At 58.5% G+C, this 19,758-nt stretch overlaps 2 protein-coding genes across 4 annotated transcripts; both read right to left on the reverse strand.

Moving 5' to 3' along the window:
• Positions 1-792: 792 nt before the first annotated feature.
• On the reverse strand, positions 793-9,693 carry MCOLN1 (mucolipin TRP cation channel 1). The gene is made up of 14 exons (XM_008151521.3): positions 9,468-9,693; positions 6,887-7,092; positions 6,010-6,177; positions 5,752-5,917; positions 5,264-5,372; positions 4,920-5,016; positions 4,624-4,723; positions 4,246-4,352; positions 3,972-4,121; positions 3,740-3,841; positions 3,265-3,387; positions 2,644-2,859; positions 1,074-1,213; positions 793-999 (listed from the first exon to the last, which is right to left on the reverse strand). Exons 1-14 carry the CDS (start codon positions 9,496-9,498, stop codon positions 963-965), a joined length of 1,752 nt encoding a protein of 583 aa, XP_008149743.2. The 5' UTR covers positions 9,499-9,693; the 3' UTR covers positions 793-962.
• Positions 9,694-11,276: 1,583 nt separating this feature from the next.
• ZNF358 (zinc finger protein 358) lies at positions 11,277-14,883 on the reverse strand. Of its 3 annotated transcripts, XM_054717140.1 has the most exons (3): positions 14,752-14,883; positions 13,272-13,377; positions 11,277-13,039 (listed from the first exon to the last, which is right to left on the reverse strand). In XM_054717140.1, exons 2-3 carry the CDS (start codon positions 13,342-13,344, stop codon positions 11,346-11,348), a joined length of 1,767 nt encoding a protein of 588 aa, XP_054573115.1. In that variant the 5' UTR covers positions 13,345-13,377; positions 14,752-14,883; the 3' UTR covers positions 11,277-11,345. The 3 variants fall into 3 exon arrangements, with proteins under 3 accessions (XP_054573115.1, XP_054573117.1, XP_054573116.1); XM_054717142.1 differs by lacking the exon at positions 13,272-13,377; XM_054717141.1 differs by lacking the exon at positions 14,752-14,883 and having other exon boundaries at positions 13,315-13,363.
• Between the last annotated feature and the right edge of the window lie 4,875 nt (positions 14,884-19,758).

Here is a 19,758-nt window from a genome sequence, read left to right on the forward strand (position 1 = left end):
AGGATGCCGAGGTCTTGGAAGGGTCCTGGGACTCTCGGAGCGAGTGGGCTCCCAAGATGTTCCTGGCTGATGCTGGAGGTTTACTGCAACGTAATAAAGTTATAGGGTCTCTGCCGGTGCGGAGCATCGCTGGGACTCGATGCTGGCGCCATTGCTGGGGACGCTGGGATTACCGGGGGCCGTGAGAAATACTGAGAGCTTCTGAGGAACACAGAACTATTACCGGGGAGACCGGGAGCTGGTGTGCACGTCCCTGGGGGCGTTCCAGTGTGAGAGCGCCCGGCTCCTTGGAAGATACCGAGGAATGCTGGAATATTACCGGGACTTTCCTGAGGCTGAGAATGCTTCTGGCTTCGCTAGAGTATTAATGGGAATTTAAGGTAACTGGACCCTCGAGACATTACCTGGAAAACTCGGCGGGGTGGGCGGATGGGACTAGTCCCCTTCCACTTTAGGGAACGCCTGGCTACCGGTGCGGAAACCGGGGATGAGAGCATCAGAAAGTCGGGGCTACCAGGAGAAAGCCGAGGACTCGCTCACAACCCCCGAAGCGGGTGATGGAAACCCGGACTCACCCGGAGGCCGCAGCCGGGATGCACTCAGCGCTCACACCGCTAGTCTCTCCTCCCACCCCCAGCACGGCCCCTTTAAGTTATTCGCCGAGGGCGCGAAGCCCCGCCATGTTTGGAAGGTCGCGAGGAGCCTGCCATGCTGAGTGTGGCGACGCCTTAAAGGGGCTGAAGACGAGTGGGCTCTTGGAATGCACCTACCGCTAGAAATGCGAACAAAACGTGTATTTCCCCTTTTTATTTAACATCCACCCTACGCTTGTCCGGCCCAATGGCCCATGCCTTCACAGGGTGCCGGAGAGCCAGTCCTTAAAAGCAAACCCTAAAAACAGCCAGCCACGGCTCCCCGCAGTCCGCGGTCCTGGGCTCCCGTCCGGGGCGTTGTGGTCCGGGTCAGTTCACCAGCAGCGGTCGCTCCTCCGAGGCGTCCCTGCAGGAGAGCAGTGTCAAGGGCAGGCAGGCGGCAGTCCCCCGGCAGCCCTCCCCGTTCCCAGGGGATCCAACCTGCTCCTGCTCCGGCCGCAGCAGCACAGGCTGCAGGCCGAGCCGCTCCCGCGGCGGAACTTGCCGGAGGTGGGGCTGTCCTGGCACTGCGCGATGTAGGCCTGGAGCTCGCTGGGCTCCATGCCCGTGCCGCCGGGGTGCTGCGGAGAGGTGCGGGGTGGCCAGCGTGAAAGGGGCCCCTTGAATCTGCCCTCCCCCGCCATCTGGGTCGCCTTGCTGTTCGAGCGGGCTCCCACCTCTGGGCCCTTGTGCGTCATGGTTGGACTCCTGGATGTGTGGGATGTGTGACCCCGCATCTGGGTCAGGTGGCGCCCCATCTACTCCTCAGTGGGCGATCACCGCAGCTTTCAGCGAGCCCAGCCTTTGCCCTCCCACCTCGGGAAGAAGCCACCATCTCTTCCCCATGTTCTTTCAGGCTACGTGGCCTTTGCTCCAGGTGCCCCACCCCGCTGGTGCTCCCTCACTTGGGATCCCACCTCTCAATCTAGAGCTTTATGACGGAAAGGTTTGAGTCTAGGATGTTCAATCTGGAAGCCACTAGCCACATGGGCTCCTGGGCACTTGATATGTGGATGGTGTGAGTGAGGAACTGAATTTTGGAATTGAATTTCATTTTAATTAAAATCAAAATTTGAATAGTCCCATGAGTTAGAGACTCGTATCGAATGGCAGGTTGTAGGAACTGCCCTCCCTCCCTGGCTCTCACAGCAGTGATCGTCCTTCCGCTCGTGCACTCTCCGTCTCGCCCGCTGGCCCTGGACAGACTGCACACCGCCCCGTTTCCCAGGTGCCTGGCCCCGCACAGGGCTTGGCTCACAACAGGCCCTTGGACACGTCGGCTAAAAGGGTGCTGCCTGCCCTGGCTGGTTTGGCTCGGGGGATGGAGAGTTGGCCTGCGGACTGAAGGGTCCCAGGTTCGATTCCAGTCAAGGGCACATGCCTGGGTTGTGGGCTCCGTCCCCAGTGGGGGGTGTGCAGGAGGCGGCCAATCAGTGATTCTCTCTCATCACTGATGTTTCTCTCTCTCTCCCCCTCTCCCTTCCTCTCTGAAATCAATAAAAATATATTGAAAAGAATCCTGCCTACCTGCCACCTGCACGTTCTGCTCTCACCCTTTTCTCTCCCCCAACCTCCACAGTCTGCAGGACAACTACAGTCCCCTGCCTGCCACCCCACAGGGCAGAGGTTAGGGGCAAGGCTTCCTGGGTTGAGCCTGGTTTCACCACTCAGTTGCTGACCCTGTTAAGTCACTGAAACTCTACGACCTGGTGCCCCTATTGGTAAAAGACTCGAGAACCCTACCTGGCCGGAGCCCAAACTGATCAAACTGAGAATGTGGCAGGTAAGCCCATCGCATCAGTCCCACTTGTGACCCCTAATTTCGAGCCACCATTTCCTTTGGCTTTGCAGAGTCTCCCACGTTCTCTCCCTGGGTCCTTCACTCTCACCCCACCCTGTCCTCTGAGACCCCACTGCGGTGGCCTCCAAGGGACACGGAGCCCAGGTTGGAGCTGCGGGTGATGTGGGTTGGCCCCATGGGGAGGCAAGCTGGAGGGGAGGTGTGGCTGACCTTGATGGCGTCATAGGCACCGGTGATGAGCGCGATGAAGAGGCTCAGCACCATGTAGATGAAGAGGCTGATGAAGGAGTAAAGGTAGAGCTGGGAGAAGAGCCAGACGAGGCTGCTGCGGCCCTGCTGCGTCTGCATCGCCGCAAACGTCACGAACATGTCATCCCCATTGATGAGCGAGAACAGGCACTCCGACACCATGGACAGCGAGCGGAACTGTGGCCAGGCAGTGAAGTCAATGGGATTGTAGGGACGGAGGGGGCTTGAGGGGGGTACCGGGAGTCAGAGGGGACAGCAGAGTACTAGTAGTTACAATGGGGCCATCTGACAATGTCCTAGAGTCAAGGCCAGGGTTACTAGGGGTCAGAGGGACAGTGGGCAGAACATCAGCAGTTACAATGGGGTCATTTAGAGTCATCATGTCAATAAGGTCATAAGGCCAGAGTCAGTGGGCAGAACCGCTGCAGAACTCCTGGTAAAGTACAGAGGGACACGCAGTGTGGCCAGGTCAGTGGGAGATAAACCAGGGGCTGAGGGCTTGGGACGCAGGCTCGGAGGAAGGGAGCCAGAGAACCTTCCCCTGTGGGCCCTGTGCACCCCCACCAGCCTGGCTCGTCCTACCTTCACGTGGTAGGGCCCCAACACGATCCAGCCGCAGAAGCAATAGCCCAGGTAGATGACAGCCACACAGCAGCAGAAGCGCATGACGCTGGGCAGGGCCACCCGCAGCGTGGCGATGAGGATCTGCAGCGGGCAGATGGCTGATGAGGGCATGGCCCCAACCCTGGTCGTCGGTGTGCACGGGTGAAGCAGGCAGGGCCTGGCTGAGGGCACAGCTGGGGAGCTGAGAAGGGGGAGCCTGGAGCTGAGGGTGCCCTGAAACTGTACTCCGCTGAGGGGGCAGGCTCACATGGTCCCTGCTCAGATTCAGTGACAGGTACGTCTGGGTGGACAGGTATAGGGCTAAAAGGCTCATGACGGGTCCTCTGCAGGGGCTGGTGACTGCGCATGTGTATGCATTTGGGAGGTGGGAACTGGGGGACATGTGGCTGCCAACCGGAGGGAGGGCCCGGCCTGCACACCCACACAGGCTTACATTGTACTTGTGGAAGAAGGTCAGGTAGCGGATGACACCGACCCAGACGAGCAGCGTCGAGGTGCCCAGGAGGATGCTGCAGACATCGTAGCTGGCCAAGTTCTAGGGGTGGGAGCAGTGTCAACCACATCTGGCTGGGGAATGTGGCCCCAGGTGGGCATTGGGGGCAGCACAGGGGCCAAGGTCTGGAAGGGGCCGCCGGGGCCCCGGGCGAGGTGTGGGCAGGACCCACCTTAGCTTCAATGCCGATCTTCATGATGGTGCCCGAGACGGTGAGGACGTCACTGGTGACCAGCAGGATGTACCAGCCGTTAACAAATTCCAGCCGCTCCCACAGGCTGATGGCCCGTCCCCGCTGCCGCCACATGAACCCCACAAACTCCTGCAGGAGGCAGGCGGGGTGAGGGCTTTTCCAGGCACGGGAGCCGCGTGCCACCCACAGCCCTTATGGCCCCAGAACTGGGCAAGACTGGTTTGGGCACATGTGACGCTGGGATGGCGCTCACATTCTGCAGCAGGAAGCCACGGAGCAGGGAGCGGGCACACAGCAGGAAGGAGAGGGAGCAGGTGAGGATCACTACCACGTCAAACAGGAGCCGGAAGCTGTTGTCTCCTGTGGGGAGGGGCCTTGGGTAGAGCCAGGGTAGCTTGGGGCCTTCGGAGGCCAGGGATGAGGCCGGGCCAGGCCAAGGGGACTGCAGGGCTGGTTTGGGCTGGTCAGCGGGCTCATGGCTATTCTGAGTTAGAAGCTCAGTCAGTGTGGGTTTGGGGTTCAGGGATCCCTCGGTAGGTCAGGGTCCCTGGTTGATGCTGGTCTGGGGATTTGAAATCCCTGGGCAGTTCAGGGCCCCTGGTCATCACTGGTCTAGGGGTAGAGGGCTCACCATGCCTGAAGACACTGGGGTGCTTACACTCCTGGATGTGGGCCTGGGTCTCCAGGCTGATGGGGACACGTCCGCTGAATGCCTTATTGTCAAACGTGATCTGTGGCGGGATACAGAGTAAGCTGGACAGGCCTGGGCTGCCAGCCCTGCATGAAGGATGGTCTGTCTAGCTCCAGGTTCTCATCACCCACATGCGGCCCTCGGCCACGGGTCCCCAGCCCTGGAGCTCAGAAGTCCTGCTCCCACCCCGGATCCCGGCTGGGTCCGTGCTCTTACTCTGGACACGGCGGGCTCACCAGGATGCTGAAGGTGTAGCAGTCTGGGATCTCATTGTTGATCAGGCTTTGAAGGTTGATGGTCTTCAGCTGGAAGTGGATGGTGACGTTGATCAGCCTGCGGGGAGGGGTCTGGTGAGGGGGAGGGAGCTCCACTGCTCCCTCAGGCCCCAGAGTGCCAACACTCCTGCCCGATGCTGACTCTGCAGCTGGCAGAGGGAAGTGATCACTCAGCAGGCATCGCCTGGCCCGCCCTGCCCCCACCTTCAGGGAAGTGGCTGCCAGGGGGGCCCCAAAGACACCTGGCCTCCTGCCTCCCCCCACCCTCTGCCCAGCCCTGGGCGACCCCCTCCATCGGGCAGTACTTGTGGAATTTGAGCGTGAGGTTCTTGTAACTGGTGCTGCCATCCAAGAGAGAGAAGTCATCATTGGGGGGCACAAAGGGTCTCTCAGGGGGGTCCACCCGGATGCAATCTGAGGACAGGGAGTCAGGGAAGGGGCACAGGATGGGGGAGGTACAGGCAAGTCTCCCAGAGTCCCTGAGAGACCCCTTCCCTCATTCACTTTGTATTGAACATTTGTTGTCTGTCCCCCGTTTCCCCAGGTTTAGGGCCCAGTATGTCTATTCCCTGCACAGACACTAGGGCCCGGAGCTCTGTAATCCCCTAAATAGTGGATTAATGCTATTAATAACACCTGGCTCTTTCTACATGCCAAGCATTCTTCTAGACACATTGCATACATCAGATTATTAATACTCAAGACAACCCCGTATCCTGGATGAGGGTAGAGCTGGGATTTTAATCTCAGCAGCCAGGGACCCCAATAGCTCAGCCCTGCCTCGTCCACTCACCAGTGACAACCATTGGGTCGATGTCAAAGGTGTCGTTGGCTGGGTCCACGTGGCCGCGGTGGTAGTACCGCTGGCAGAGGGCCAAGGCTGAGCCATTGGCCCAGGGGCTGCCCCCGCCCCGTACGTATGCGTAGTGGCCCAGCGACACGTTAGGGAGCATCAGGTACTGCAGGCAGAGAAGGGGAGGCCCATCAGCCCCATCACCACCCCCTGCCCACCCGCACCTGGCTGCCCGCACCTGCCCTTGGCTGCCCGCACCTGGTCCACAGCATAGAAGATCGCCTGGTAGAGCTGCTCCCGCGTGTAGGCCGCGAAGGTGTCGTCTGCCCCGTCAGAGTAGCCCAGAAGGAAGAGGTGGCGGAAGGCAATGGTGTTCTCCTCTCGGAATGTCACTGCCAGCTGGTTGCTGAGCCCAAAAAGGATGAGCTGGTGGGGTGACAGGGGGTTGGCACTGCTGGGATGGGGCCTCCCTCGATGCATGAAAGGAGAAGAGTAGAGGACCCACTCCATGCCCACCATCTGTTCCCAATGCAGAGCACACAGTGGCACTCATACATCTCAGGGTAGCAACTAATGTTCATGAAAAGTTTGCCAACTTCCATGCTGAACCCAGACCTACAGGATAAGTACCACAGTGCTGGGGCCCTTACCAAGCGGAAATCAGAAGCACAGTCACATGTCCAAAGTCACAGCGCCCTAGGGCAGGGGCAGGGGCAGGGCAGGGTCTGATTCATCTTGGGATCACAAGACCCCAGCACAGGGCCTGGCATGGGGAAGGGGGCAACCATCTGTTCAGCCACTGGGGTCAGTTCTCTTTGAGAGTCAACATGGCGCCAGACTGCCTGGGTTCAGGTGCCAGCAAATCCCAGTGCTTGGCTGCCATGTGACTTTGGACAAATCCCTTCACCTTGCTGAGCCTCCGCTGCCTCATCTACAAAACAGGGGCATGTGTGAGGCTCAAGGGAGCTGCTCACATACAGAGCTCAGAGGGTTTGCTGATTTTTACTGCCATTGTTACTGTCATTACTGTCATTATGCTGCTGCGGGGTCAGGACGAGGTTCCGACTCCCAGACTCTCCTTCAAGGAACACAGTGGCCACAGGACCATTCCTGCTGGGCCTCCCACAGGTCTCACCTGGACAGTGACTACCAAGATCTTAACCACTTGCAGCATCAGCTTATAGGGCTTGCGGCCCTTGGCCCGAAATTTGTCACAGGGACTCATAAAGAAGTACTTGAGACGGCGGCGGAGGTCTTCTTCTTCCAGAGAGGCTGGAGGGGCCGGCGAAGCCCCTGCCTGGGTCCCATACCCGAGGCCGGCGGTCAGGAGGGGCTCGGTCTCTGTGGGAGTGGAAGAGAGCAGTGGGGACCGGACCCAGGCAGGCCCACCTCCCAAAAGGAAGGCAGATCCACATCCCAGCCAAGAAAGAATTCTGGGAGATCGAAGAAAACCTGGAAATCTACATTTTATGGCTGTATGCTGCTCGGAGGTTGCAAATTCAAGTTTGGGACTCCAAAGGGCCTGAGTTGATACCTGACCCTGATACTCACTGGCACCGACTCTCTGGGCTCAATTTCTCATCTGCAAAATGTGGCAATAGCATCTCTCACAGAAAGTTGAGGATTTGATGCTTACAAAGTCTTTATCACAGGGCTGGTAGTGTGGCAGAATGTCAGGTGGTAAGAATGCCAGGACATTCCACCATTATTCCTGTTGATGTGTGGAGAGAATGAATCTCACAGGGTAATCAAGGCTCCTGAGCACATCCCAACTCCAGACCCCAGGCATGAACATGGGACTCAGCTACATTCTAGTATGTTCTGGAAAAACCCTTCCCACTCATCATGACCTGATCTGTCCTGCTGACGCTCTCACAGCCACAGGCTTGGAGAAGGGAATGCCAACAATTAGGGCGATAAGGGAATGCATTTGCTGAAGACTCACTCTGCGTGGGCAAATGTTATTACAGCACTGCCCGTATGCCAGCTTGTGAGCGAATATGGCATCTTCATTAAGGCTACCAGCTCCTGGAAATCACACAGCCCTAGGACCAAATCCCAGACCTGCCTCTTCCTGGTCGGGGGACCCCAGGCACCTTCCTAAGTCTCAGTTCCCTCATCTGAAAAGTGGAAAAAGCCTGGGCGCTGGGGCTCAGTGGTTGAGCATCAACCCATGAACTAGGAGTTGGTCTTCCCTTCCCTGCCAGGCACATGCCCGGGTTTCGGGCTCCATCCCCAGTAGGGGGCGTGCGGGAGGCAGCCAATGATTCTCTCTCATCATTGATGTTTCTCTCTCTCCCCCTCTCCCTTCCTTTCTGAAGTCAATTTTTTTTTAAGTGGAAATTTTAAAAAAGAATTACTGAGCACACCCTGAGGCTAAAACCCTGAAAATGCTTCCAGAATGGAGACAACGCAGCTCAGCTCGGTTCTCAGTAATTCTTCAGGAGTCCGAGGCTATTCTTTTTTTTTTTTTTCCAATGTTTTTTATATTTTTACATAGTTTTTTTTTTTTAAATATATATTTTATTGATTTTTTACAGAGAGGAAGAGAGAGGGATAGAGAGTTAGAAACATCGATGAGAGAGAATCATCGATCAGCTGCCTCTTGCACACCCCCTACTGGGGATGTGCCCGCAACCAAGGTACATGCCCTTGACCGGAATCAAACCTGGGACCCTTGAGTCCGCAGGCCGATGCTCTATCCACTGAGCCAAACCGGTTTCGGCCCGAGGCTATTCTGAGCACTGCTTGTTCCCTTCAAGCCGACCAGCCTAAGAGGAAGGTCCAAGGTTTCAGCAACTGCTGGGGTCACAGCTGGTCACAGCAGCCCAGAACTGTCCCTGACACCCCACCCCCACCCCTACTGGGAGAACCCAGCTTCTTTCCAGGACCTGGCTGCCCCCCTGCCTGGCACTGCCACCAAGATGATTGTGGCCGCTGCCAGAACCCGTTCTGCAGGGACGGCCAGCTCCTGACTGGACCCGTCCCTTAGGAGTTTGGATGCTTTTGCAGTTGTCTACGAGAGCTGGATGGAAGCCAGAGGGTAGGGCGGCCTCTCTAGCGGGGGTCACAGCTAACCCATCCCAGACCCTCCCAGTGAGACACCTTTTAAGCGTATCCAGCTAGCTCTAGAAGGGAAGATCAACACGAACGGCCTTCCTCCGGGCTCCCCCAGGAGAGGTGGAGACTGAAGAGATTGGGGGCTGGGCACCCAACGCCTGAATTCAGGAAAGCTGAGCTTCCATGGGTTTGGAGCTCTGAAATGGAGTCAGGCGCCTAGGCTCAAGGAGGCAACCCCCCAGTCCTCGGCCTGAGTTTAGAGCTGAGCATTCACCTCCTGGATTGGGGAAGGAAATCCTGGGAGTCTCGTGCGGGATGGAGAAACTGGCGCCCGCCGAGTTCCAGCAAAGCTGAGCAGTCGCAACCTAGGCTCAGGATGGGAAGCCCGCTGCCCCGCATCAGAGAGGCTGGCGGAGGCCCGCTCGCTGGCGGAGTTCAGGAACTCTAAGCACAGCCTGGGTCCAGGAAGGGCCGTCGGGAGCCCCGCCACTCCGTGTCGGAGAAGCTGGTGCCCACCCGCCTCCCAGGTTCTAGGCGCCCAAATCTCCACCGCCCAGAGCTGCGAGGTCAGCACGGGAGTTCGGGGAAAGGGAAACCGAGTACTCCGCCGCCCCAAATCGGGGCAGCCGCCCGCCGCCCGCCGCCCGCGACCTCACCTGAGCCACCCCAGCCCGCGGGGGCTGCCATCCCGGGCGGGGAGCGCCGGACACGGCGGGCGCGGCGGAGCAGCCAGGGCACCAGCGCCCGCCGCTGTCACTGCGGTCTTGTTCCCTCGCGGTGCCGCTTCAAACCCTTGCGCGTCAGCTGACTCGCGCCCTGATCACGTGCCCAGGGCGCCCTGGGAGGCACGTGACAGGATGCGACCCCGGAGCCCTGCGCCGAGACCACACCTGCCATAGCAATGTGCGCGCGCACCAACGCGGGCGACTGGCCGGCCGAGGGCGGTCGCGAGGCCCTAGCGCCGACGGGCGAGCAAGATGCTGGGACATGGGCTGGCTCCGTCATGCCTGCGTCATGACAGCAGCTTGACTTCCATGTCCGCGATGCCCAGTGATGACCCTACATCTTTCTAAGGGTTGTTTCCCTCCATCCTCCCAGAAATTCCTGATTACTCTCCAATCCTTCCTCTTCGGCCCCTCTCATGACCTATTAGCAAATCCTATTTCACTTCCTAATTATATCCCAAATAGGCCCACTTATTCTCACTTTTATAGCTCTCTGCCCAGAGTCCCCACCATTCCTGGCCTGGACCACTGCAGCAACTTCCTCTCTGATCTTAGACTCCCACGCCTGACCCCTTCCATTACACTCTGCATCCGCAGCCAGACCATCTTCAAAGAATAATTCATACCAGTCCTCCCCCAGAACCTGCCGGCGACTTCCCATTTCTCTGAGATGACAAACTTCCTACAGCCTTCTGATCCTCCGCCATCTCTTCCCTTAGTTCATCTTTCTTTAAAAAAAAAAAATTGTATTGACTCTGAGAGGAAGATAGAAACATCAATGATGAGACAGAGCCCACAACCTGGGCATGTGCCCTGACTGGGAATTGAACCATGACCTCCTGGTTCATAGGTCGATGCTCAACCATTGAGCAACACTGGCGGGGCCCCTAGTTCATCTTTCAATGGCCCCAGAGCCTTTGAGCACTCTTGCCCTGGAGAATAATGGTTAAGAACACAATGGGGGACGGAGGGGGGGGGCGGGGGAGATGGGCAGAGAATTCAGGTTAAAATCTAGGCGCTGCCAACAGCCATTTCTTGTCTTCCAAAGAGTCCCTTAAAGTCCGTGTGCCTCGGTTTCATCATTTGCCAAATGGGGATGCCCGACCATAGTTGCCTGCTTCATGGAGCTGTTGAGTTAAATGAGAAAATGCAAACGCGTAGCACAAGGCTGGGCAGTGCTGATGAGTAAATCAGTGGACCTTCCATGAGAAAGCTGTCCCTGAACCAAATCAGAAGTCATATCCCTTTAGAATGTACCAGGCCATGTAATTACTTGTTAAATGTTTCCAAATTTGGTATCTGTGAGCTCTCAATAGATGTTTATTGCATGCATAAATGAGCAACCTCCTTTGCCCAGTGGTGTACCTATAATGTGGACTTTGAAGGGCAAGGGGTAAGTTAGGGGAACTGACAAGGCAGGACTGCCCCATGGCTTCTTGTCAGCCTCCATTATCAGCCCCCTAATTTCAGCATGCCTGAAACTCCACCATCAGATAAACCAAAGGGAAGGGATGCTCTCAGACCGCCTGCAGGGTAAGTCTGCTCCTCACTAAGGCGACCAGGTTTGGGGGAGCAGAATGGTAACTGCTGGGATGGGGAAAGCTGGGAAGCTTGGAGGATGTCAGGGGGAGCCAGAACATTAGGATTCCGGGTGCATGGCTGGCTCAGGCCACACCTTCCGCTTCCGAGGAGCTGTGCATTAAGGGGGAAAAACCGAAGAACCATGAAACAGAGCCAGCGGGCAGTGGGAGGATTTTACTAACTGCACAACACAACTTCTCCAGGCCTCCACGGGGGCTGGCATCCCTTTCAGCCGTCAGGCCCCAGCAGTGCCCCTCGCTCCTCCACCCTTTCGGGATTCTCACAGGTAGGGAGGGCTGAGCTGTCGTGGGTGGGAGAGCTGGGGTCAGGGCGGGACTCAGGGTTGGGGCTGGGCACAGGATCTGGGTCCGAGCTGTGACCAGATCCGTGGTCAGGGCTGGCCACAAGGTCAGGATTGGCATCATGACCGGGCTTAGCGTCAGAGGACTTGACAGGATCAGGGGTGAGGGTAGATCCAGAGCCAGGGCCAGGTTTGGGGCTGGGATCGGGGAGGGAGCCCAGCACAGAGCATGGGTCCGTGCCCAGGCCAGAACCAAGCACAGAGGCAGCATCTGAGCCCAGGAGGGAGGCCTGCCCAGGCCGCAACATGGAAGCAGGGCTAAGGCCCAGGCCAGCGGCAGCAGCTGTGGCTGCCGCAGCCGCCGCAGCCGCCGCAGCCGCGCCCTCGTGCACCCTCTTGTGCTTGGTGAGGCTGGAAGCTTGGCCGAAGGCCTTGCCGCAGAGCTGGCAGCGGTAGGGGCGCTCTCCGGAATGCACGTGCAAGTGCTGCAGCAGCGCGGAGCTCTGCCCGAAGGCCTTGGAGCAGTGGGGACAGGCATAAGGCCGCTCGCCAGTGTGGATGCGCAGGTGATGCTGCAGGTTGGAGCTCTGGCCAAAAGCCTTGCCGCAGTGGGGACAGCGGTAGGGGCGCTCGGCCGTGTGCGTGCGCTGGTGCTGCAGCAGCGCCGAGCTCTGCCCGAAGGCCTTGCCGCACTGAGGGCACGGGTAGGGCCGCTCGCCCGTGTGCGTGCGCAGGTGCTTCAGCAGCGCCGAGCCCTGCCCGAAGCCCTTGGCGCACACCGGGCACTTGTGCGGCCGCGGGCCGCCGTGCGTGCGTAGGTGCTGCGCCAGCAGGGAGCCGTGCCCGAAGGCCTTGCCGCACACCGGGCAGTGGTGGGGCTTCTCGCCGCTGTGGCTGCTGCGGTGCTTCAGCAGCGTGGAGCGCCAGCCGAAGGCCTTGCCGCACGCCGCGCACTGGTAGGGCCGTGCGCCCGTGTGGATGCCCCGGTGCTGGGCCAGCGTGGCGCCATGGCTGAACGACTTGCCGCAGTCGGGGCAGCGGTAGGGCTTCTCGCCGCTGTGGGTGCGGCGGTGCTGGCTCAGCCCCGAACTGCGCCGGAAGGCTCGCCCACAATCGGGGCAGGAGAAGGGCCGGGGAGGGCTGGCAGGGGCCGGGATCACCACCGCCTGGCTGGTGGCCAGGCCTTCCGGGGTGGCAGGACGGCTGGATGAGAGGGGGTCCAGGTCTGGGGCTTCCGGGGGACTGAGGGTGTCGCTGTTAGGGTCAAGAATCAGGGGCACAGGGCCAATGACGTCTGGATCGAGATCAAAACTTGAAGACATGGGGTCGAGATCTTGGGGATCCGTGGCACGGGTCCCCAAGATGGAGCCTGGAGTTTCCGCATCAGGGTCCAGATCATCAGAGACGGGCTCTGGATCCTCATAGCCGGGGTCCACATCTTCAGAGGCAGTGTTGGGGTCTTCCAGGTCGGGCTCTGGGTCTTCGGGACTGGGGTCCAGGTCTTCCGAGTCTGAGCCAAGCTCTTCATAAGCAGGCCTTGGGCCTTTGTGGCCTGGATTCCTGACCAGGACCGAGCGCCGCATCCCAGGTGTGGAGGTGTCGGCTGCTTCCAGGGCAGGATCTGTAGGGCGAGGACAGGGTGGGCAGAGGTAGGTTCTGGGGAGCAGGGGGTCTCTTTTGGAGCCTGGGCAGGGATGGGATAGGTGGCCAAGCTGTGCCCCCAAACCCACTTCTGGGCATACACACGGATCCTTCTTGTTCTAGACTGCAGGCAGACTTGTGACTCGCCCTAGCCAGGGCAAGAGGAGAGACCCTGGTGGGACATGGGGGCCCCTCCCTTCTCAGCCTCACACCTGGACGGAAGTCATGGGATCTGGCACTAGAGGTCTCCAGTACCCAACTCCATGGCTCTGCCCCTCTCTCCATCCTGGACTCCTCCTCTTGTGGGAAGCTTGGGTCCTGCAGAGAGAGAGTCCTAGGTTCCTACCCCTCGTGGGGAAGAGGGTGGGTGTCCGCGATCCTGTGCTTGCTTCTAAGTACACGGCCTGAATTCTTGTCCCATAGTCGGAGGTGGCCTATTTGGGGGTTTCTGGTAGAGTGGGGGACCTCTGGCTCAAGTACCAGAGATAAAGCATCCTGAACTTAGAAGCCTATATCTGGGGGATGAAGAAGGGGGTGAGGGGGACAAACATCTGGTAGTGCTCGGGGGCCTTGGGGAGTGCAGGGGCACCTGGCTCACTGCCTGGGGGAAGAGACGGCCTGAATACCAAGCCGCACAGTTCCGGAACACCTGTGTTCCCGAATGCCAGTTCCTAAAGCTAGAGTGGGAGGTGGGGAATAACATGGGGGGTGGGGTGGGAGTGGAGGGAGACCACGGATTCCATAGAGGGGGTACCTGTTGCCCAACTGGATAGAAGATTCTGAATTCTAACCTCTAGCTGGGGGCTGGGCAGAAATAATACCCGTGGCCCCTCTGGGTGACTGGGGGACCCCTGAGCCGACTCCGAGGAAGAGGGGAGACTCCTGAGTGCCTGGCGGCATGGCTGGGGTATGGGGCAGTGCGCCAGGACACTGTTGTCCCTTCGTGGAGGAGAGATGCTGAATTCCAGGCTGGCGGTAGGGGAAGGGGTGGAGAAACAGCAGCTGGGACCCCGCTGGGAGCAGGGGGAGCTCAGGACCACCTGAGGGAGGTGATGCCTTAAGCTCCCCACCCACGGCGGGGTACTGGGGGGACCTCTCCTGGCCATAACCCATAGCTGGGGGTGGGTAAACAAATGGGGGTGCGGAGTTCCTAGATCACCTCCTCTACCCAGAGCCCCAGGTTGGAAGGTGGGGCGGAGCGGGGGACAACGCCTAGGTCCCTCCTGGGTTCCTGGGTCGCCTCCCAGGGAAGTGGCTCCCAGACTGGGGTGAGAGGGACAATGACCGGGTCCTGGGGGAGAGGCCACCCGGCCCCCCCTTGAGGAAGGGCCTCCAGAACTCCCCGCTCGGGGCGCGGAGAACAATGCCGGGGCCCCGCTGGGTTTCTGGGGCAGAGGGTCTGGACCGCCTCTCGAGGAGGGGCGTCCTGACTCCCGGCCCACAGCCGGGCGCCCCCATCCTTCCCTTCCGAAGGCGCCCCGCTCGGCCGGGCCCTCCCTGGGCCGCAGCGCTGGTCTGGGCGCGCTGGGCCCGGGGGCGGCCGGCCCCTCGCACGGCGCCACGACCCCGCTCTCCGGGCCTCGGCGGCGGCGTGCGCCGCGGGGGCGCCCCCCCGGGCCGCCCCCCGCACCGGGGCCCCCGGCCCACTCCGCCCGGGCCCTCGTCCGCCGACCCGCTCGCGGGGACACTCACCCGGCGCCCCTCGCCCCTGCCCGGCCCGCCGCTCCCGCCGGCGCCCCGGGGGCCCGCAGCCAGCGCCCCGCCCGCAAGCCCCGCCGGCGGCCCCTTCGGCCCAGCGGCCCCGCCAGGCGCTCCCGGGGATGGAGGGGGGCCGGCCGAGGGCCGCAGCGGGAGCTGCTGGGACTTGTAGTTCTCCCGCGCCCGCCCGGCCTGAGCCATCGCCGCCCCCGCCCCGCCCCCGCCAGCCTTTGTCCCGACCCGGCCGCCCGGGCCGCCTGCCCAGCCCGGGGCCCGCGCTCTCCTGCGCCGGCCTCCCGCCCAGTCTCTACCGCTGCCTCCCCTGCCCCTACCCTTGCCCCTGCCCCTGCCTCTGCCCCTGCCTCTTTCTCCATCTCCGTCCCTGTGGGTCTCCGCCCGGCTCTCTCTCCCTCCTACCTCTGTCTCTAACTCTGTCTTTGGTCAAAAAGCACCATTTTGTCTCTCTCTCTCTCAAGATACATAAGCATAATCAAGGCTCCGAGAAGCCCTGCAATGTACAAACTTCTTTCTCTTTGCTCAGTCCAGCGTCTCCCTGTAAGGCCCCCAGGAAGAGTTGGAGATTCTGCCCCTGAGGGCTTCCCCCTGCCTCCCCAGCGGAGGGCCACTCACTGCTGTCACCCTGAGCCCCGCTCTCCCTGGAGTGAGGATCTCTGGGCGAAGCCTGGGCGGAGACTGGGAAGGACTTCGGGCAGCTTTTGCTGGACACAGAGATCCCCAAGAAGAGGGAACGAAAGGGCTCTCGGCTGCAGCTGGGCCACGATGTTCTTCACGGAACATAAACAACAGTCACGGAATATAAACAATGGTCATACAAGGCCACTCTGTGACCACGTCTGCACCAAGCCAGAGACAACACTCTGCAGCCACCAAGATGAACACACAGCCCCTCCTGACCCGCTGAAATGCCCGCTGCTGCATACCACTGACAGCTCGGCTCCTGAAATAAACACCACCCTCTGCTCCCTGCTCCCTGCCCGCTCCCAGGACGGCTTCTACGCTCTCCCTCTCCTCAGAACTACCCAGCACATGTCCCGACCCCGTAAGATGCCCGCCTGCCCCCGGCTCGCTCTTACAGACGTGCTCCGTGGTCCCCCAGGACGTGGGCTTCGTCGCTGGAGCAAGCTAAACACGCTTTGAGCACAGGTGTGTTTCCGATGGTCTTTGCCTGGTGAATTTTGACACCACCTACCCTTGGGCAAATCAGGACTCTAGGAGCTGTCCCTCTTCCTTCCCGAACCTTCTAGATCTGTGCTTGCCTGGGGCCGGAGACCTGCTTCTCAGCTCTTTGTGGAAAGGCCTGCAGCAGGTCTGAGAGACCCAAGACTGCAATTGGATTATGTTGCTGGTTCTTCATCCTGCCACCTCCTGGATGACCCTCGTGCAAATAACACTTGTAATGCCAGCTGTTGTTTCTGTCTGCTTAGTATCTCCACCAGCCCCTTGCTTTCCCTCTGTGGAGCCCCCTCCACTTCTCCAGATGGGCCCGGATCTAACACACCCACCCCAGTCCCGTGTGACCTACACTTAACAAAGAACCCCATCCCCAGGCCACAATAATTAGGTCTGGGATGAGGACATGCCTTTGGAGGGTCTCATTCTTCTGGGGTTATGAGCTTTATACAGAGCCTCATTCCGCCTGCAGCCATCTTCCTTAGTGGTCTGGAAGGATAGTCTGCAGACTGAGGCCAATCTACACCGGGCCGTAAAGGCGAGACACAGCTCTGGCTATATTGGTTCGGCTCTTGGTTACAACCACGCCTGAAGCCAGAAGCCCTCCTTCTTTATTATGAGCCAACAAATTTCCTGGGTATTTGAGCTACTTTTACTGGGTTTCCGTCCCTAGACTAATTTAGAAATAAGTACCTGGAAAGGGGAGAGTATTAAAGGAAATAAAATGTGAACTTGGCCGAGCAGAGGATGCGGCTACCACATCCTATATAATAATCCTATATAATAAAAGGATAATATGCAAATCAACCAAATGGCTGAATGACCAGTAGCTATGATGCGCACTGACCACCAGGGGGCAGACGTTCAATGCAGGAGCTGCCCCCTGGTGGTCAGTGCACTCCCACAGGGGGAGCACCCCACAGCCAGAAGCTGGCTGATGGGGAGCAGGACTAAGCAGTCAGTCGGACATCCCCCACGAGGGCTCCCGGACTGCAAAAGGGCGCAGGCTGGGCTGAGGGACCCTCCTCCCCCACCCCCAGTGCACGAATGTCGTGCACCGGGCCTCTAGTACATATATATTCACTGTAAAGGGAATAGGGCTTCCAAAATTTGTGCAGTGCACAACCTGCCCAGGTGTATATGGCATCCCTGTAGAGAATAGTCCTCCCCAGGAAACGAAATCTCTGTTATGTGAAAGAAAAATAGCTGATTAAATTGTTGCTGTTTTGTCTTGGGACTCTAACCACGTGTTTTCTGAGACTGTGGCTTATGGGCTTTGGAGGAAAATATCAGGATGCTGTAATATAAACAGAGATTAGCATCTACACAATCTTGTGAGAATGCCAGAGCAGAATTCTCTGCCCCAAATGAAAAGAGGACGTTAGTAATGAGGTAGGAGGTACAATTGGGATTATCAGAGAACGGGGGGTGGGGAGGTTCTCAAACACTGGGCCCCCCCTGTCCGATCAGGAAGCAGTCACCCTCCCAGGGAAGAATCTATTGGCTGTCTTTCCACCTTCCAGACTGCACCCTGGGGTGAGACAGGAAGACAGGTCTTAAGGGGATGGGCAGGCTCAGAACTGTTGCTAGAGACAGAATCGGCAAGGTTGGGCTCCACACGCAAAGATCCTCAGGTGGACCGGGGAACCGGATCACGCGGGTGGGTTAGCGAGCTGGGCCATCCAATCTCGGCAGTGAAGTTTGCGCTGTGCATGTGACTCCAATAGGCCAATCAGAGTGTTCCTTAAATTCCAATGTGAGTCGGGAGGGGGAGATGACTCTGTTTCCTTTGGGGCTTTCATTCTAAGGATCTGCGGTATATATATAATTTTTCTTGCCACCAGCTGGGGGACTCAGGATTGCTGGATTGTGAGGAAGAGTCCCGATGTGGATCCAGCATGTCTGGTGTTAGACCTAATTCCAGACTTCAATTCTAGGTTAATAAAATCCCCTTTCCGCTTGAGCTAGAGCTGGGTTTTTGTCACTTGCAACAAAAACGACTTAAGACATTAACAAAATGTAGGCACCATTCATGGAGCTGCAGCCGAGGGCTGGGCCCTGTTCTAAGCACGGGTCGTGCACATTTTATTTAACCCGTGTAACCACTCCATGAAGGAAGAGCTATTGCCCGCCCCCCCATTCGACCAATGAGGAGAGCGAGGGTCAGCACGAAGTCACTTGTTGAAGGACAGAAAGGCAGTTAAGTGGCAGGTCTGAACTCTGCTGCCTGGTGATGCTTACCATGGACAAAGTTGTTTTCCTTTGTATTCCGTCCTCTTCACCTATTTCACAAACCTTTTTGGGTTTTGTCCTTCTCAGGAAACGCCTTCTTTAGAAGGTGAGTAGGATATAGGAGGGATCGACACAAAGCACATCCAGAATCATCAAGATGTTGTGTCTTTCTGCACTGATTGCATGTTTCCGGTAAGGTTTCTTTTCTTTCTTGGCGACCCATCCTGGGACTGGTCAGTGTCGTTATTAAAAATTGCTTCAAGGTTTGCTGAAATCTGTCTCCTTGTAAGTCCTACCCCTTGCTTCTCACCTGGTGTCTGGGTTGCTTTAAGGCACTGCTAGAACCAGGCAGCAGCACACAGAAACTCTGCACCTGGAGCTACCCGGAACTGAACACCAAAGCAAGCTCCCAGGGCTCCCAGGGCTTGGAGAGCCGTTTTGATGGGGCGGTCTGGTCAGGAAGCAGACCAGCTTCAGCAGGAGGACCTGGTTTTGTCCTGGGAATCGTTGCACGATGAATTTATTGCAGTAGTCCTCAACCAGGGCAACTCTCCCCCAGGGGGCATGTGGCAATATCTGGAGACCTTTCTGGCTGTCACAACTGGTAGGGGGAGAGGGAGTGAGCTCAGGGCATGGGATTGTTGAAGGTCAGGGAGGAGGCTACACTTCCTACAAAGCACAACATGTCCTCCGACAACAAAGAATGACCGTCTCCAGTTGTCAGTCGTGCCGAGAAAGCAGCTCTGGTTTTTCATGAGGGAATTCAGAGAGTGCCGTGCACACCCCCAGTGGGAGCGGGCGGCAGAGGGGTTCTGCGGCCAGCAGCCCCTCGTGGTCATCGTGGACACCAGGCGTGCCGCCGGAGGGCCCTCTGGCCTCTGAAAGCCGGTCTCCTCTCCTCTCTGTGGAAATGACCACACAGCCTCACGGAACAGCTGCCTGTAGGGAAAGGGCTCCTGGCCGGGCTTGGGCTTGGCTTTTAGTGCCCATGCGCTTGGGGGCCTTGGTCTTTTTTTTATTTTTTATCCTCACCCGAGGATATGTTTATTGACTTTAGAGAGAGGAAAGGAGAGAAACATTGAACCGTTGCCTCCCATATGTGCCCCAACCGGAGATCAAACCCAAAACCTAGGTACATGTACTGACCAGGAATTGAACCCTCAACCTTTTGATGTACAGGCTGACACTCCGACCAACTGAGCCACCCAGCTAGGGCAGGGGGCCCTGGGTCTTTTGGAGGTCTGACTACAGAGTCAGGGAGTCATATTCATTATATCTATGATAATAAAAGGGTAATATGCTAATTAGACCGGACGTCCTCCGGACATCATTCCAGACGTCCTTCCTGACGAAGCCGGGGCCGGAGGGAAGCCAGCCCGGGTCCCGGGTGCCTGCGGGCGGCCGGAGGAGGGAAGCCCAGGTCCCGGATGCCGGAGGGAAGCCAGTGCCAGCAGCCAGGGGAAGGAAGGCCTACTCTTGCATGAATTTTCGTGATTCGGGCCTCTGGTATATATATATTTGATTTCAGAGAGGAAGGAAGAGGGAGAGAGATAAAAACATCAATGATGAAAGACGACC

This window comes from Eptesicus fuscus, chromosome 6, assembly GCF_027574615.1.
Source record: "Eptesicus fuscus isolate TK198812 chromosome 6, DD_ASM_mEF_20220401, whole genome shotgun sequence".
Classification (NCBI taxonomy): Eukaryota; Metazoa; Chordata; class Mammalia; order Chiroptera; family Vespertilionidae; genus Eptesicus; species Eptesicus fuscus.

What these genes read in the sequence shown, in the direction of transcription:
- MCOLN1 (XM_008151521.3), bottom strand. Translation starts at nt 9,498, where the DNA reads ATGGCAGCCCCCGCGGGCTGGGGTGGCTCAG. An exon ending in CGCGGGCTGGGGTGGCTCAG is followed by an intron (nt 7,093 to 9,467) that starts GTGAGGTCGCGG and finishes CCACTCCCACAG; the next exon opens with AGACCGAGCCCCTCCTGACC. An exon ending in TCTTGGTAGTCACTGTCCAG is followed by an intron (nt 6,178 to 6,886) that starts GTGAGACCTGTG and finishes TCACCCCACCAG; the next exon opens with CTCATCCTTTTTGGGCTCAG.
- ZNF358 (XM_054717140.1), bottom strand. Translation starts at nt 13,344, where the DNA reads ATGGAGAGAGGGGCAGAGCCATGGAGTTGGGTACTGGAGACCTCTAGT. An exon ending in ATCCCATGACTTCCGTCCAG is followed by an intron (nt 13,040 to 13,271) that starts GTGTGAGGCTGA and finishes CTCGCCCTACAG; the next exon opens with ATCCTGCCCTGGAAGCAGCC.